Below are 18520 nucleotides of genomic sequence, written 5' to 3' on the forward strand. Positions count from 1 at the left end.
TTGGCCATTTTTGACCCAAGTCTGGGTCTCTTTTGGCCTTTTTGACTGGTTTGACCAAACTCTAGGCTTGTTCTAGGCCTTTTTGGGTGGTTTCAACCCAAATCAGGGCCTGCTTTGGCCCTTTCTGGGTGGTTTCAACCCAAATCAGGGCCTGCTTTGGCCCTTTTTGGGTGGTTTCAACCCAGAGCTGGGCCTGCTTTGGCTCTTGATGTCTCTTTTGGCACCAGACCTGGGGCTACTTCAACATTTTCCCCCGTTTTTTCCTGTTTGGCCCCAACGCTGGCACCGTTTGGCCCTTTCTGGCCAGTTTCCTCCCAAATCTTGGCGTTTCTCTGCCTTTTGTGGCCCTTTTTGGCCCAAGTCTGAGGAAGTCTTGCCCTTTACGGCTGATGTTGCCCCGAGGAGGAGCAATTCTGTGCCTTTTCTGGGCATTTTGGCCCCAGACCGGGGCGGTAGTTGCCCTTTACGGCTCTCTTAGGAAGAACTATTGGGCAGGTTTCACCCTTCCTGGCCGTTTCTCCCCCCACATTGGGATGCTTTGGCCGTGGAGGAGTGTTTTTGGGGCAGAGGAGGGAGGAGCTGAGGCTGTGGGCGCTGGGGCGTGCGGCCCCGCAGAGGAGGGGGCTGCGGCGGGGGATTTTGTCACCCCCTGTGTCACCGTGGGAGCTGATGGTTGTTGTGCTGATGGTTCTCACGGTGGTTGATGGTGTGACAAAAACGGCGGTGGGGGCTCCGCTTTCCCGGGGGACCAGCCCCCGCTTGTGCCCCCTTCCCCTTCCTGGCCCCTTCCCCAGGGGGAGGATTTCCCTTTATGGCCACTTTCGACCCAAATCCGGGACGGCTTTGGCTCTTCTGGCCAGGTGTGCACAAAAGCTGGGCCTTCTTTGGCCCGTTTTGGGACAGTTTTGACCCAAATCTGGGCCTGCTTTGACACTTTTTGCCCTTTTTGATCCAAATCTCAGTGTGCTTTGCCCTTTTTGGTTGGTTTCCACCAAAATCTGGGCCTGCTTTGGCCCTTTTTGACAGTTTTGACCGAAATGTGGGTGTGCTCTGGCCCCTTTTGGGTCAGTTGTGACCCAAATCTGGGCTGGATTTGGCCAGTTTTGACCCAAATCTGGGCCTGCTTTACCCTTTTTGCCTGGCTGTGATCAAAATCTGAGCCTACTTGATCCTTTTTTGCTGTTTTGACCCAAATCCCTGCGTGTTTTACCCTTTTTGGCCCCTTTTCAACTCAATTCTGGGCCTGCTTTGGCCCTTGTTGGCCATTCTCGATTCAAATGTGGACCCACTTTAGCCCTTTTTGTCTATTTTCACCTCAGATCTGGGCCTGCTTTCGCCCTTTTCGACTGTTTTGACCAAATCTGGGCCTGCTTTACGCTTTTTGGCCATTTTGACTCCAATCTCAGCGTGCTTTGGCCCTTTGTGTCCCTTTTCAACTGAAATCTGGGCTTGCTTTGGCCCTTTTCACTGTTTTCGATTCAAACGTGGACCTATTTTAGCCCTTTTGGGGCCATTTTTTAGCCAAATCTGGGCCTGCTTTGGCCCTTTTTGACAGTTTCAACGCAGAGCTGGACCCGCTTTGGCCATTTTGACCCAAACCTGGGCAGGCCTTGGCCCATTGTGGCCATTCTCGAGCCGAATCTGGGAGTGCTTTTCCTTTCATGACCACTTTTGCCCTAAAGCGGGGGAGATTTTCCCCTTTTGGGCAATTTTTGCCGCAAGTCAGGGGATGGATTTCCATTGATGGTCAACTTTTGCCCAAACCAGGGCACACTTTGCCTCTTCTGGCCAGTTTTGACCCACATCAGGGCAGGTTTTGTCCCTGTTGGGCCACTTTTGACCTAAATCTGGTGATGTTGTGTCTCTTTGGGCTAGTTCTGTCCCAGATCTGGGAAGGATTTAGCCCTCTGTGGCCATTCTCTCCCCAAATCTGGGCATGCTTTGGCTCTATTGGCCATTCCTAACGCAAATGTGGCCATACTTTTTCCTTTTATGCGCAATTCTGCCCTAAATATGTGCCTATTTTCCCCTTTGGGCCATTTTTGGCATCCATCTGGGGATGCTTTTCAAGTTACAAGTATTTCTGCCCAATACGTGGGAATGTTTTTGCCCTTTCCGGCCACTTTGGCCCCAAAGCTGGCACCGTTTGGCCCTTTCTGGCCAGTTTCCTCCCAAATCTTGGCGTTTCTCTGCCTTTTGTGGCCCTTTTTGGCCCAAGTCTGAGGAAGTCTTGCCCTTTACGGCTGATGTTGCCCCGAGGAGGAGCAATTCTGTGCCTTTTCTGGGCATTTTGGCCCCAGACCGGGGCGGTAGTTGCCCTTTATGGCTCTCTTAGGAAGAACTATTGGGCAGGTTTCACCCTTCCTGGCCGTTTCTCCCCCCACATTGGGATGCTTTGGCCGTGGAGGAGTGTTTTTGGGGCAGAGGAGGGAGGAGCTGAGGCTGTGGGCGCTGGGGCGTGCGGCCCCGCAGAGGAGGGGGCTGCGGCGGGGGATTTTGTCACCCCCTGTGTCACCGTGGGAGCTGATGGTTGTTGTGCTGATGGTTCTCACGGTGGTTGATGGTGTGACAAAAACGGCGGTGGGGGCTCCGCTTTCCCGGGGGACCAGCCCCCGCTTGTGCCCCCTTCCCCTTCCTGGCCCCTTCCCCAGGGGGAGGATTTCCCTTTATGGCCACTTTCGACCCAAATCCGGGACGGCTTTGGCTCTTCTGGCCAGGTGTGCACAAAAGCTGGGCCTTCTTTGGCCCTTTCTGCCCAGTTTTGACCCAAATCTGGGCCTGCTTTGACACTTTTTGCCCTTTTTAATCCAAATCTCGTCGTGCTTTGCCCTTTTTGGTTGGTTTCCACCAAAATCTGGGCTTGCTTTGGCCCTTTTTGACAGTTTTGACCGAAATGTGGGTGTGCTGTGTCTCCTTTTGGGTCAGTTCTGACCCAAATCTGGGCTGGATTTGGCTTTTTCTGGGCCAGTTTTGACCCAAATCCGGGCCTGCTTTGGCCCTTTTTGGCCATTTTGACCCAAAGCTCAGAGTGTTTTGCCCTTTTTGGCCCTTTTCAACTCAAATCTGTGCCTGCTTTAGCTCTTTTTGGCCATTGTTGATTCAAATATGGATGTAATTTTGCCAATTTGGTTATTTTCCACTCAAATCTGGGCCTGCTTTTTCCCTCTTTGGGCCAGTTTTGACACAAATGTGGGCCTGCTTTACACTTTTTGGCCATTTTGACCCAAATCTCAGCGTCCTTTGCCCTTTTTGGCCCTTTTCAACTCGAATCTGGGCCTGCTTTAGTTTTTGGCTGTTTTCAATTCAAATGTGAAGCTACTTTAGCCCTTTTTGACCCTTTTCCACTCAAATCTGGGCCTGCTTTGGCCCTTTTTGGCTGTTTTCGATTCAGATGTGGACCTGCTTTAGCCCTTTTTGGCTGTTTTCGACTCAAATCTGGGCCTGCTTTGGCCCTTTTTGGCTGTTTTCGATTCAGATGTGGACCTGCTTTAGCCCTTTTTGGCTGTTTTCGACTCAAATCTGGGCCTGCTTTCGCCCTTTTCGACTGTTTTGACCAAATCTGGGCCTGCTTAGGCCCTTCCTGGCCCTTGCAACCAAAATCTGTACCTGATTTGGCCCTTCTTGGGCCATTCTTGACCCAAATCTGGGCCTGCTTTGGCTCTTGATGTCTCTTTTGGCCCCAAATCTGCAGTTGTTCCACCCTTTTTGGCCATTTTGACTCAAATCTCAGCATGCTTTGCCCTTTTTGGCCCTTTTCAACTGAAATTGGGCCTGCTTTGCCCCTTTTTGGCCATTTTTAATTCAAATGTGAACCTGCTTTGGCCCTTTAGGGCCAGTTTTGTGCCAAATCTTGGCCTGCTTTGGCCTTTTTTAGCCATTTTCAACCCAAATCTAGGCCTGCTTTGCCCCTTTTTGGCCAGTTTTGACCCAGAGCTGGGCCTGCTTTGGTTCTTGATGTCTCTTTGGCAACAAACCGGGGGCTACTTGAACGTTTTCCCCCCATTTTTTCCCAGAATAAACTGTGTCTTCTTAGGGCCAGTTTTGACTCGCGTCTGGGCCTGCTTTGGCCAATTTTGACCCAAAGCTGGGATGGCATTTCCATTTATGACCGTTTTTGCCCTAAGTGGGGGAATATTTTCCCCTTTGGGCCTTTTTCAGCATCCATCTGGGGATGCTTTTCTATTTACAAGTATTTCTGCCCAATACGTGGGAACGTTTTTGCCCTTTCCGGCCACTTTGGCCGCAACGCTGGCACCGTTTGGCCCTTTCTGGCCAGTTTCCTCCCAGATCTTGGCGTTTCTCTGCCTTTTGTGGCCCTTTTTGGCCCAAGTCTGAGGAAGTCTTGCCCTTTACGGCTGATGTTGCCCCGAGGAGGAGCAATTCTGTGCCTTTTCTGGGCATTTTGGCCCCAGACCGGGGCGGTAGTTGCCCTTTACGGCTCTCTTAGGAAGAACTATTGGGCAGGTTTCACCCTTCCTGGCCGTTTCTCCCCCCACATTGGGATGCTTTGGCCGTGGAGGAGTGTTTTTGGGGCAGAGGAGGGAGGAGCTGAGGCTGTGGGCGCTGGGGCGTGCGGCCCCGCAGAGGAGGGGGCTGCGGCGGGGGATTTTGTCACCCCCTGTGTCACCGTGGGAGGTGGTTGTGGTTGGGGTGGTGCTGGTGTTTATCACGGTGGTTGATGGTGTGACAAAAACGGCGGTGGGGGCTCCGCTTTCCCGGGGGACCAGCCCCCGCTTGTGCCCCCTTCCCCTTCCTGGCCCCTTCCCCAGGGGGAGGATTTCCCTTTATGGCCACTTTCGACCCAAATCCGGGACGGCTTTGGCTCTTCTGGCCAGGTGTGCACAAAGTCTGGGCCTTCTTTGGCCTGTTTTTGGCCAGTTTTGACCCAAATCTGGGCCTGCTTTGACACTTTTTGCCCTTTTTGATCCCAATCTCGTCGTGCTTTGCCCTTTTTGGTTGGTTTCCACCAAAATCTGGGCCTGCTTTGGCCCTTTTTGACAGTTTTGACCCAAACGTGGGTGTGCTGTGTCCCCTTTTGGGTCAGTTGTGACCCAAATCTGGGCTGGATTTGGTCCGATTTGGGCCAGTTTTGACCCAAATCTGGGCCTGCTTTGGCCCTTTTTGCCCTTTTTGCCCCAAATCTCAGCGTGCTTTGCCTTTTATCGATTGTTTCCACCAAAATCTGTGCCTGTTTTAGTCCTTTTTGAAAGTTTTGCCCCAAATCTGGGCCTGCTTTGCCCTTTTCCTTGGGTTTTGCCCCAGATCGGGGTCTGCTTTATCCTTTTTGGCCATTTTGACCCAAATCTCAGCATGCTTTGCCGTTTTTGACCCTTTTCAACTCAATTCTGGGCCTGCTTTCGCCCATTTTCGGCCCAGTTTTAAAACAACTCTGGGCCTGCTTTACGCTTTTTGGCCAGTTTGACCCAAATCTCAGCGTGCTTTGGCCCTTTTTGTCCCTTTTCAACTGAAATCTGGGCCTGCTTTGGCCCTTTTCATCGTTTTCGATTCAAATGTGGACCTACTTTAGCCCTTTTTGGCTATTTTTGACTCAAATCTGGGCGCGTTTTGGACCTTTATGGCTATTTTGTGCCAAATCTGGGCCTGCTTTGGCCCTTTTTGGTTAGTTTTGACCCAACTCTGGGTCTCTTTTGGCCTTTTTGTCTGTTTTGACCAAACTCTAGGTTTGTTCTAGGCCTTTTTGGCCCTTTTTGACTCAAATCTAGGCCTGCTTTGGCCCTTTTGGGCCAGTTTTGATTCAAACGTGAACCTGCTTTGGCCCTTTTGGGCCAGTTTTGAGCCAAATCTAGACCTGCTTTGGTCCTTTTTGGCCGTGTTCGACTCAAATCTGGGTCTGTTTTGTCCCGTTTGGGCCAGTTTTGACCCAAATCTGGGCCTGCTTTACCCTTTTTGTCTGGTTCTGATCAAAATCTGAGCCTACTTGATCCTTTTGTGCTGTTTTGACCCAAATCCCTGCCTGTTTTACCCTTTTTGGCCCCTTTTCAACTCAATTCTGGGCCTGCTTTGGCCCTTGTTGGCCATTCTCGATTCAAATGTGGACCTACTTTAGCCCTTTTTGGCTCTTTTCACCTCAAATCTGGGCCTGCTTTGGTCCTTTTTTATCCAGTTTTGACCCAAATCTGGGCCTGCTTTACGCTTTTTGGCCATTTTGACTCAAATCTCAGCGTGCTTTGGCCCTTTTTGTCCCTTTTCAACTGAAATCTGGGCTTGCTTTGGCCCTTTTCACTGTTTTCGATTCAAATGTGGACCTATTTTAGCCCTTTTTGGGCCATGTTTTAGCCAAATCTGTGCCTGCTTTGGACATTTTTGGCTACTTTTGACCCAAGTCTCGGTCTCTTTTGGCCTGTTTGACTGTTTTGACCAAACTCTAGGCTTGTTCTAGGCCTTTTTGGCCCTTTTTAACTCAAATCTAGGCCTCCTTTGGCCCTTGTTGGGCTACTTTTGCCCCAAATCTAGGCCTGCTTTGGCCATTTTTGGGCCATTTTCACCCAAAGCCAAGCCTACTTTCCTTTTCTGGCTGCTTTCCACCCAAATCTGGGCCTGCTTTGGCCATTTTTGGGCCATTTTCACTGAAATCTGTGATGATTGTCAATCTTGGGGCCAGTCGTGCAGCCGGTGTGGGGATGTTTTGCCCTTGATGGCCATTTTTTTCCTCAAATACGGGGATGTTTTGCCCTTTGTGGCCACTTTTATTCCAAACATGGGGAAGTTTTGTCCCCCAGGGCCAGTTTTGACCCCAGTCTTGGGATGTTTTGCCCTTTATGGCCTTTTTTGCTCCAGATATTTGCATTCTTTTTCTTTTTAACAATTATTTTGGCCCAATTACAAAGATGTTTTTAGTTTTTAGGACATGTTGAGGAGGATGTTTGAGGGGGTTTTGCATTTTAATACCCTTTTTGCCCCCAATACGAGGATGCTTTTGCCCTTTGTCCCCCGTCCTGCTCAATGATATCGCTTGTTCTTCCTTCAGTGGCGGTTTTTGCCGGAAACCTGGGCGAGTTTTCCCACTGGCTGGAGATTTTTGGGGCAGAGGAGGGAGGAGCTGAGGCTGTGGGCGCTGGGGCGTGCGGCCCCGCAGAGGAGGGGGCTGCGGCGGGGGATTTTGTCACCCCCTGTGTCACCGTGGGAGGTGGTTGGTATGCTTGTGCTGGTGCTGTTTGTGCTTATCACGGTGGTTGATGGTGTGACAAAAACGGCGGTGGGGGCTCCGCTTTCCCGGGGGACCAGCCCCCGCTTGTGCCCCCTTCCCCTTCCTGGCCCCTTCCCCAGGGGGAGGATTTCCCTTTATGGCCACTTTCGACCCAAATCCGGGACGGCTTTGGCTCATCTTGCCACATGTGCACGAAATCTGGGCCTTCTTTGGCCCTCTCTGGCCAGTTTTACCTCAAATCTGGGCCTGCTGTGACCCTTTTTGCCCAGTTTGACCCAAATCTCAGTGTGCTTTGCCCTTTTTGGTTGGTTTGCACCAAAATCTGGGCCTGCTTTGGCCCTTTTTGACAGTTTTGACCGAAATGTGGGTGTGCTGTGTCCCCTTTTGGGTCAGTTTTGACCCAAATCTGGGCCTGCTTTACCCTTTTTGTCTGGTTTTGATCAAAATCTGAGCCTACTTGATCCTTTTTTGCTGTTTTGACCCAGATCCCTGTGTGTTTTACCCTTTTTGGTCCTTTTCAACTCAATTCTGGGCCTGCTTTGGCCCTTGTTGGCCATTCTCGATTCAAATGTGGACCTACTTTAGCCCTTTTTGGCTATTTTCACCTCAAATCTGGGCCTGCTTTGGTCCTTTTTTATCCAGTTTTGACCCAAATCTGGGCCTGCTTTCGCCCTTTTCGACTGTTTTGACCAAATCTGGGCCTGCTTTACGCTTTTTGGCCATTTTGACTCCAATCTCCGCGTGCTTTGGCCCTTTGTGTCCCTTTTCAACTGAAATCTGGGCTTGCTTTGGCCCTTTTCACTGTTTTTGATTCAAACGTGGACCTATTTTAGCCCTTTTGGGGCCATTTTTTAGCCAAATCTGGGCCTGCTTTGGCCCTTTTTGACAGTTTCAACGCAGAGCTGGACCCGCTTTGGCCATTTTGACCCAAACCTGGGCAGGCCTTGGCCCATTGTGGCCATTCTCGAGCCGAATCTGGGAGTGCTTTTCCTTTCATGACCACTTTTGCCCTAAAGCGGGGGAGATTTTCCCCTTTTGGGCCACTTTTGCCGCAAATCAGGGGATGGATTTCCATTGATGGTCAACTTTTGCCCAAACCAGGGCACACTTTGCCTCTTCTGGCCAGTTTTGACCCACATCAGGGCAGGTTTTGTCCCTGTTGGGCCACTTTTGACCTAAATCTGGTGATGTTGTGTCTCTTTGGGCTAGTTCTGTCCCAGATCTGGGAAGGATTTAGCCCTCTGTGGCCATTCTCTCCCCAAATCTGGGCCTGCTTTGGCTCTATTGGCCATTTGTAACGCAAATGTGGCCATACTTTTTCCTTTTATGCGCAATTCTGCCCTAAATATGTGCCTATTTTCCCCTTTGGGCCACTTTTGGCATCCATCTGGGGATGCTTTTCTATTTACAAGTATTTCTGCCCAATACGTGGGAACGTTTTTGCCCTTTCCGGCCACTTTGGCCCCAACGCTGGCACCGTTTGGCCCTTTCTGGCCAGTTTCCTCCCAAATCTTGGCGTTTCTCTGCCTTTTGTGGCCCTTTTTGGCCCAAGTCTGAGGAAGTCTTGCCCTTTACGGCTGATGTTGCCCCGAGGAGGAGCAATTCTGTGCCTTTTCTGGGCATTTTGGCCCCAGACCGGGGCGGTAGTTGCCCTTTACGGCTCTCTTAGGAAGAACTATTGGGCAGGTTTCACCCTTCCTGGCCGTTTCTCCCCCCACATTGGGATGCTTTGGCCGTGGAGGAGTGTTTTTGGGGCAGAGGAGGGAGGAGCTGAGGCTGTGGGCGCTGGGGCGTGCGGCCCCGCAGAGGAGGGGGCTGCGGCGGGGGATTTTGTCACCCCCTGTGTCACCGTGGGAGATGGTTGGCGTTGTGCTGGTTGTGGTGCTCCTCACGGTGGTTGATGGTGTGACAAAAACGGCGGTGGGGGCTCCGCTTTCCCGGGGGACCAGCCCCCGCTTGTGCCCCCTTCCCCTTCCTGGCCCCTTCCCCAGGGGGAGGATTTCCCTTTATGGCCACTTTCGACCCAAATCTGGGCCTGCTTTGACACTTTTTGCCCTTTTTGATCCAAATCTCAGTGTGCTTTGCCCTTTTTGGTTGGTTTCCACCAAAATCTGGGCCTGCTTTGGCCCTTTTTGACAGTTTTGACCGAAATGTGGGTGTGCTGTGTCCCCTTTTGGGTTAGTTGTGACCCAAATCTGGGCTGGATTTGGCTCTTTCTGGGCCAGTTTTGACCCAAATCTGGGCCTGCTTTGGCCCTTTTTGTCCATTTTGACCCAAAGCTCAGAGTGTTTTGCCCTTTTTGGCCCTTTTCAACTCAAATCTGGGCCTGCTTTAGCTCTTTTTGGCCATTGTTGATTCAAATATGGATGTAATTTTGCCAATTTGGTTATTTTCCACTCAAATCTGGGCCTGCTTTTTCCCTCTTTGGGCCAGTTTTGACACAAATGTGGGCCTGCTTTACACTTTTTGGCCATTTTGACCCAAATCTCAGCGTCCTTTGCCCTTTTTGGCCCTTTTCAACTCGAATCTGGGCCTGCTTTAGTTTTTGGCTGTTTTCAATTCAAATGTGAAGCTACTTTAGCCCTTTTTGACCCTTTTCCACTCAAATCTTGGCCTGCTTTGGCCCTTTTTGGCTGTTTTCGATTCAGATGTGGACCTGCTTTGGCCCTTTTTGGCTGTTTTCGACTCAAATCTGGGCCTGCTTAGGCCCTTCCTGGCCCTTGCAACCAAAATCTGTACCTGATTTGGCCCTTCTTGGGCCATTCTTGACCCAAATCTGGGCCTGCTTTGGCTCTTGATGTCTCTTTTGGCACCAAATCTGCAGTTGTTCCACCCTTTTTGGCCATTTTGACTCAAATCTCAGCATGCTTTGCCCTTTTTGGCCCTTTCCAACTGAAATTGGGCCTGCTTTGGCCCTTTTTGGCCATTTTTGATTCAAACGTGAACCTGCTTTGGCCCTTTTGGGCCAGTTTTGTGCGATATCTGGGCCTGCTTTGGCCTTTTTTAGCCATTTTCAACCCAAATCTAGGCCTGCTTTGCCCATTTTTGGCCAGTTTTGACCCAGAGCTGGGCCTGCTTTGGTTCTTGATGTCTCTTTGGCAACAAACCGGGGAATACTTGAACGTTTTCCCACATTTTTTCCCAGAATAAACTGTGTCTTCTTAGGGTCAGTTTTGACTCGCGTCTGGGCCTGCTTTGGCCAATGTTGACCCAAAGCTGGGATGGCATTTCCATTTATGACCGTTTTTGCCCTAAGTGGGGGAATATTTTCCCCTTTGGGCCTTTTTCGGCATCCATCTGGGGATGCTTTTCTATTTACAAGTATTTCTGCCCAATACGTGGGAACGTTTTTGCCCTTTCCGGCCACTTTGGCCCCAACGCTGGCACCGTTTGGCCCTTTCTGGCCAGTTTCCTCCCAAATCTTGGCGTTTCTCTGCCTTTTGTGGCCCTTTTTGGCCCAAGTCTGAGGAAGTCTTGCCCTTTACGGCTGATGTTGCCCCGAGGAGGAGCAATTCTGTGCCTTTTCTGGGCATTTTGGCCCCAGACCGGGGCGGTAGTTGCCCTTTACGGCTCTCTTAGGAAGAACTATTGGGCAGGTTTCACCCTTCCTGGCCGTTTCTCCCCCCACATTGGGATGCTTTGGCCGTGGAGGAGTGTTTTTGGGGCAGAGGAGGGAGGAGCTGAGGCTGTGGGCGCTGGGGCGTGCGGCCCCGCAGAGGAGGGGGCTGCGGCGGGGGATTTTGTCACCCCCTGTGTCACCGTGGGAGATGGTGCTGGTTGGGGTGGTGCTTGTTGGGCTTGTCACGGTGGTTGATGGTGTGACAAAAACGGCGGTGGGGGCTCCGCTTTCCCGGGGGACCAGCCCCCGCTTGTGCCCCCTTCCCCTTCCTGGCCCCTTCCCCAGGGGGAGGATTTCCCTTTATGGCCACTTTCGACCCAAATCCGGGACGGCTTTGGCTCTTCTGGCCAGGTGTGCACAAAAGCTGGGCCTTCTTTGGCCCGTTTTGGGACAGTTTTGACCCAAATCTGGGCCTGCTTTGACTCTTTTTACCCATTTTGCCCCAAATCTCAGCGTGCTTTGCCTTTTATCGATTGTTTCCACCAAAATCTGTGCCTGTTTTGGCCCTTATTGAAAGTTTTGCCCCAAATCTGGGCCTGCTTTGCCCTTTTCCTTGGGTTTTGCCCCAGATCGGGGTCTGCTTTATCCTTTTTGGCCATTTTGACCCAAATCTCAGCATGCTTTGCCGTTTTTGACCCTTTTCAACTCAATTCTGGGCCTGCTTTCGCCCATTTTCGGCCCAGTTTTAAAACAACTCTGGGCCTGCTTTATGCTTTTTGGCCAGTTTGACCCAAATCTCTGTGTGCTTTGGCCCTTTTTGTCCCTTTTCAACTGAAATCTGGGCCTGCTTTGGCCCTTTCCATCGTTTTAGATTCAAATGTGGACCTACTTTAGCCTTTTTTGGCTGTTTTCGACTCAAATCTGGGCCTCCTTTGGCCCTTTTTGGGCCATTTTTTAGCCAAATCTGGGCCGGCTTTGGCCCTTTTTGGTTAGTTTTGACCCAACTCTGGGTCTCTTTTGGCCTTTTTGACTGGTTTGACCAAACTCTAGGCTTGTTCTAGGCCTTTTTGGCCCTTTTTATCTCAAATCTAGGCCTGCTTTGGCCCTTTTTGGCCATTTTTGATTCAAACGTGAACCTGCTTTGGCCCTTTCTGGCCAGTTTTACCTCAAATCTGAGCCTGCTTTGACTCTTTTTGCCCATTTTGATCCAAATCTCACTGTGCTTTGCCTTTTATGGATCATTTCCACCAAAGTCTGGGCCGTCTTCCGCCATTTTTTTGAAAGTTTTGACCCAAATCTCAGCGTGCTTTGGCCCTTTTTGGGCCAGTTTTGACCCAAATCTCAGCGTGCTTTGGCCCTTTCTAGGTGGTTTCAACCCAAATCTGGGCCTGCTTTGGCCCTTTTTCCACCCAGTTTTGACATAAATCTTGGCCTGCTTTCGCCCTTTTTGACTGTTTCACCAAATCTGGGCCTGCTTAGGCCCTTCCTGGCCCTTGCAACCAAAATCTGTGCCTGCTTTGGCCCTTTTTTGGGCGAGTTTTGACCCAAATCTGGGCCTGCTTTATGCTTTTTGGCTGTTTTGACCCAAATCTCAGTGTGCTTTGCCCTTTTTGGCCCTTTTCAACTCCAATCTGGGCCTGCTTTGGCCCTTTCTGGCCACTTTTGAGCCAAACCTGGGCCTGTTTTGGGACTTTTCGACTGTTTTGACCAAATCTAGGCCTGTTCTAGGCCTTTTTGGTCCTTTTCAACTCAAATCTAGGTCTGCTTTGGCCCTTTTTGGTCTGCTTTTGACCCAAATCTGGGCCTGCTTTGGCCATTTTTGGGCCATTTTCACTGAAATCTGTGATGATTTTCAATCTTGGGGCCAGTCGTGCAGCCGGTGTGGGGATGTTTTGCCCTTGATGGCCATTTTTTCCTCAAATACGGGGATGTTTTGCCCTTTGTGGCCACTTTTATTCCAAACATGGGGAAGTTTTGTCCCCCAGGGCCAGTTTTGACCCCAGTCTTGGGATGTTTTGCCCTTTATGGCCTTTTTTCTCCAGATATTTGCATTCTTTTTCTTTTTAACGATTATTTTGGCCCAATTACAAAGATGTTTTTAGTTTTTAGGACATGTTGAGGAGGATGTTTGAGGGGGTTTTGCATTTTAATACCCTTTTTGCCCCCAATACGAGGATGCTTTTGCCCTTTGTCCCCCGTCCTGCTCAATGATATCGCTTGTTCTTCCTTCAGTGGCGGTTTTTGCCGGAAACCTGGGCGAGTTTTCCCACTGGCTGGAGATTTTTGGGGCAGAGGAGGGAGGAGCTGAGGCTGTGGGCGCTGGGGCGTGCGGCCCCGCAGAGGAGGGGGCTGCGGCGGGGGATTTTGTCACCCCCTGTGTCACCGTGGGAGATGGTGGTGGTTATGCTGGTGGTTGTGCTCCTCACGGTGGTTGATGGTGTGACAAAAACGGCGGTGGGGGCTCCGCTTTCCCGGGGGACCAGCCCCCGCTTGTGCCCCCTTCCCCTTCCTGGCCCCTTCCCCAGGGGGAGGATTTCCCTTTATGGCCACTTTCGACCCAAATCCGGGACGGCTTTGGCTCATCTTGCCACATGTGCACGAAATCTGGGCCTTCTTTGGCCCTTTTTTGTCCAGTTTTGCCTCAAATCTGGGCCTGCTTTGACTCTTTTTGCCCATTTTGATCCAAATCTCAGCGAGCTTTTCCTTCTATGGATCGTTTCCACCAAAGTCTGGGCCTTCTTCAGCCCTTTTTTTGATAGTTTTGACCCAAATCTGGCCTGCTTTGGCCCTTTTCGGCCCAGTTTTGACCTAAATCTGGGCCTGCTTGGGCCCTTCCTGGTCCTTGCAACCAAAATCTGGGCCTGCTTTGGCCCTTTTTGGGCCAGTTTTGACCCAAATCTGGGCCTGCTTTCCCTTCTTTCTCCATTCTTGACCCAAATCTCAGAAGCTTTTGCCCCTTATGACTAGTTTTACACCAAATCTGGGACTGTTTGTGTGCTTTTGCCCTTTCTGGCCATTTTTAACCCCCCAAAAAGGGGATGTTTTGCTTTTTCTACGTTTTTTTGCCCTAAATACGGGGCTGCTTTTACTGGTTGGAAACATTTCTGTTTCAAATGTGGGGATGTCTTTCCATTTTTGGCGATTTTTGCCCCAAATAGGGACATCTTTGGGCTTTTAAGCCTTTTTTTACCCCAAATCTGGGGATGTTTTCCTTTTTATGGCCATTTTTTCCCCAAATATTCAGAGAATGTGTCCTTTTTTGGCATGTTTTGCCCCAGATATGGGCATTTCTCTGCCTTATATGGGCATTTTTGCTCCCAAATATGGGCAGGTTTCCTCTTCATGGCTGTTTTTTGCCCCAAATATTTGGATGCTTTTGCCTTTCTCGTCCATTTTTGCCCCAAATATTCAGATAATTCATCGCTTTTTTGTCATTTTTGCCCCAAATATTCAGGTAATTTGTCTTTTTTTGGCGCTTTTGCCCCAAATATGGGCATTTCTCTGCCTTATATGGGCATTTTTGGTCCCAAATATGGGCAGGTTTCATCTTCTTGGCCATTTTTGCCCCAAATATTTGGATGCTTTTGCCTCTCTTGGCTATTTTTGCCCCAAATACTCAGATAAATTGACTTTTTTTCTGCCATTTCTGCCCCAAATAATCAGATAATTTGGCTTTCTTTGGCTTTTTTGCCCCAAATATGGGCATTTCTCTGCCTTATATGGGCATTTTTGGTCCCAAATATGGGCATTTTCCCTCCTCTTTTGTCCGATTTCCCCCGCAAAATCGGGCGATACTTTTTCCCTTTTTTTTTATTTTTGCCCTTTTTCCCCCCCCTTTTCTCTCCTTTTTTTTTTTTGTTTTTTAACCCACTTTTTCCCCCCACAACCTAAAAAAACCACTTTTTTATCGCGCGCCCGAAGAAACCCCCCCCCCAAAAAAAAAAAAAAACGCAATTTTAAGTCTTCGGGACGCGCCCGGAGAAAAAAAAAGGGTGAAACCCATCGTTGGGTTTTTTGGTTTTTTTTTTTCTTAAACTGGGGAGGGAATTGGGGTGAAAACGCCTCGGATGGGTGAAAAAGGGGTTGGGGGGCCCCCACCCCAAAAAAATTGGCCGGGGGGAGGGGTTTTTGTACGGCGGAGGGGGGTGTCGGTGTCACCGTGGCAATGCTGGTGGTATCGACGCGTGGGGCAGCGGGACAGCCGTCACCGTCTCCTCCGGTAAGTCTTCGTCCCCAACATCTCGCCGTGACTAATTTTGACATTTTTCGCCCCAAATTTTAGCCGGGGGCGGGAGGGGGAAGGCAGGCAGGACACTTTCCTCCCCCCCCCCCCTTTTCTTGGGGGGGGCCAAAACCCCAGCGAAATGGGTGGAAAAACGTCATATTTTCTTTTTTTGAGGGCGTTTCATCGAGGGGTGATGGTCGTTTGGGGTGAAAAAGTCGATTTTTCGTTAATTTTTTTTTTTTTATGGGGGGGTGTTTGGCCCGTGGGGGGAAAAATGGGGCGAAAAGTCGATTTTTTTTGGTTGTTTTTTGGAGGGTTTTTCCCTTCGAAAAAGGGATTCGCCTTGAGGCAGTTTTGACGGCAGAATTTGGCAAAAAAAGGGTAATTCGAAGGTCATATTTTTTTCTTTTTATTAGGGAGGAATTAGTTTTGAGGTGATTGGATGGTCAAAAATAGGTCCAAAAAAACCCCAAAATCGAGTTTTTAGGGTCTTTTTGGGGGGAGAAATGTAATTTTAGGGTCTTTCTAGGGGGCGAAAATTAATTTGGAGGCGATTTGACGGTGAAAAATAGGTCAAAAGGTGGTTTTTGAGTCGGGTTTTCGTTGTTTTCGAGGCGATTTGGGAGAAATAGGCGAAAATGTCGATTTTTAGGGTCTTTTTTTTTTTTGGGGGGGAGGGGGAAAATAGCCCACAGGTGATTCGGTGGCAAAAATGGGCCAAAAAAAAAAAAAAAAAGATGATTTTAGGGTTCTTTCGGTGGAAAAAATAGTCTGTAGGTGATGGGATGGCGGAATTGGGCAAAAAAAAGTCAATTTAGGGTCTTTTTTTCTTAATAATAATAATGCGGGGCAATTTGATGGAAAAAAGGCTCAAAAAGCCCCACATTTCTGTGGTTTTCGGGTTTTTGGGGGGAGAAAAAATGAGATTTGGGGTCAAAGAGGCTCCACGTGCGGATTTTGTGTGCCGGGAGATGTTTAGTTTTGGGGCGGAAAATGATATTTTTCTCCGAGGGACGGTATTTAATTGAGGGGATTTGGGGTAGAGTAGAAATAGCGATTTTTATTTTTTATTTTTAATCCCTTAGAGATTTTTATTAAGAAGTGGTTTTTTTTCTTTCCGGGGGAGAAAATGCTTCTTTTGGGCAAAAAAAAAGGGGAGGAAAAAAAAAAAAAAGGACGTTTAGGGCCAAAATAAGCCGCGAAGAAAAGATTTGGTAGATTTTGACCTTTTTTTTCTTTTTTGGGGGTTTTTTTGTGGGTTTTTAAGTGTTTGGTGGATCTTACGTAAAAGATACCGATTTTATATTTTAGATATAAGTATTTTCAATGTATATATATTTAAAAATACAAATATAGTGGTATTTATAAATAATATATATTTTTCTATATATTTATATAGTTTTCTATATATTTATATATTTTTCTATATATTTATAAATATATGGAAAAATATATAATTTTTTTCTATATATTGATATATTTTTCTATATATTGATATATTTTTTCTATATATTTATATTTTTTTCTATATATTTATATATTTTTTTCTATATATTTATATATTTTTCTATATATTTTTATAGTTTTCGGTATTTTTCGATATATTTACATAGAAAATATATAAAAATAGATCTTGAGATATACAAAAATCCATATATTTTTTATATATATATATATTTTAGGTCATAAATTCTAAGTTAAAAGAGGAGAAATGTCGGGATTTTGGAGTGAAATTTGCGGCTTAAAAGTCCCTGAATTCGGGTCTTTGTGAATTTTCTTGATCTTATTTTTCTTTTTTGGCGACTTTTTTATTTTTTTTTAATCCCTTTTTTTTTTTTTTTTCTCCAAAAAGCGGCGTTTTTTGGGGGGGGCTTTTAGGCGAATTTGGCGGGGGGGGGGGGGGTGTTTAGTCTTGGCTTAAAAAAAAAACCCAAAACCTTAATTTTTATAGTCATTTTAGGGCAGTTTTAGGGGATTTTAACAGGAACCATGAATTCAACTATAAATAATGATTGTTTCCCCCCAAATTTCGCTTATTAACGAATCATTAATTAAGAAAATGTGAAATTTTAAGCAGGGACATAAGGGGGGGGGGGATTTTTGCCCTTTTTGAACCATTATCGTGATTTTTTTTTCTATAATATTTATTTATTTAACCCATAACCGCCCAAAATCTCCCCGTTAATTGACATTTTTCCTCAATTATCGCTAATTAGGGCTCCGTGGGTCTCGAAATGGGGCATTTCGGGGTACATTTAGGGGTGAAAAAGATCAATTAAATTAGAAGTTTTCTATTTTTTTTAATTATTTTTTTTTTTAAGGGTTGTTTTCCCCCCCCCACCCCCAAAAAACGGCCGGTTTTCGCCCCGCAGGTGGCAGCTGCGGTTCTTTGTTTTTCAGCCCAGTTTTGCCCAAAATAGCCCGGTTTCGGTTTCGAAAACAGCAAAAGAAAAAAAAAAAAACAAAAAAACGAGAAGTGACTTTTTTTTTTTTTTACCCGATTCCTCTTTTTTTTTTTTTTTATTGGCTTGAAAAATGATTATTTCTTTTTTTGTTTTTTTTCATTAAAAAAACCTCCGATGAAGCAAAACCGGCCTAAAAACCAAAAAAAAAAAAAAACCAAGAAACCACCAAACCCCCAAAACCCAACAAAAACCAGCCCCTGGTTTGGGTGAAAAAGCAGCTTTTTTTCGGGGGGGGGGGGGGGAAGAGGAATTTTTGGGGTGAATTCAGGCGGGTTTGGGGCGATTTCAGGCGGGTTTTTAAGGTGGGGGGGGGGGGAATAGATAGAATTGAAACATATCGCGATATATTTTAATAGATATTAAATATATTTCTTGAATCGGGGGCGTGAAAGGGATTGGGTGGTTTTAATCGATATTTTAATCGATTTAATAAGTATTTTAAGGTATTTTAAGGTATTTTAAGGTATTTTAAGGTATTTTAAGGTATTTTAATAGGTATTTTAAGGTATTTTAAGGTATTTTAAGGTATTTTAAGGTATTTTAAGGTATTTTAAGGTATTTTAATAGGTATTTTTAATAGGTATTTTTAATAGGTATTTTTAATAGGTATTTTTAATAGGTATTTTAATAGGTATTTTAATAGGTATTTTAAGGTATTTTAATAGGTATTTTAAGGTATTTTAATTCCAACAGATATTTTAACGTATTTGATTACGCTAATTACCCACCGCTAATTACCCACGAGGCAATTAATTAAGCCCTGAAGAGCCGGGCAAGCGCTGGACTTAATTTCGTTAGAGGTTTAAGCTAATTAACGGCTTTTTAATGAGATTTGGGGGCAATTTAATTTATTTTTTTTATTATTATTTTTAACTTCCCCCGAAGGAGATTTTTGGGGTCGCAATTAGGGGCGGAGGAGCGGCGTTAATTAGCGCCTGGCGGTTAATGAGAGGCTGCCTCCCCCCCGCCGGGGGGGGGCTGATTGCGGCCGGGTTGTTAATTAGAGCGGTGGAGGTTGATTAATCGGAGGAGGGGGGGGTGGCGTTAATTGCAGGAGCTGCTTTAATTGCCTTCATTAAGGGCTTTAATTGACTTAGGGGGGG

At 47.4% G+C, this 18520-nt stretch overlaps 1 gene segment (V, D, J or C); it reads left to right on the forward strand.

Moving 5' to 3' along the window:
• Window positions 1-18520, forward strand: part of LOC141737036 (Ig mu chain C region-like) — a 35700-nt gene that overhangs the window by 7230 nt on the left and 9950 nt on the right. Inside the window, 1 exon segment of the C gene segment in view lies at window positions 14869-14946. Coding sequence covers window positions 14869-14946 — 78 coding nt within the window.

Source organism: Larus michahellis, unplaced genomic scaffold (genome assembly GCF_964199755.1).
Source record: "Larus michahellis unplaced genomic scaffold, bLarMic1.1 SCAFFOLD_253, whole genome shotgun sequence".
Classification (NCBI taxonomy): Eukaryota; Metazoa; Chordata; class Aves; order Charadriiformes; family Laridae; genus Larus; species Larus michahellis.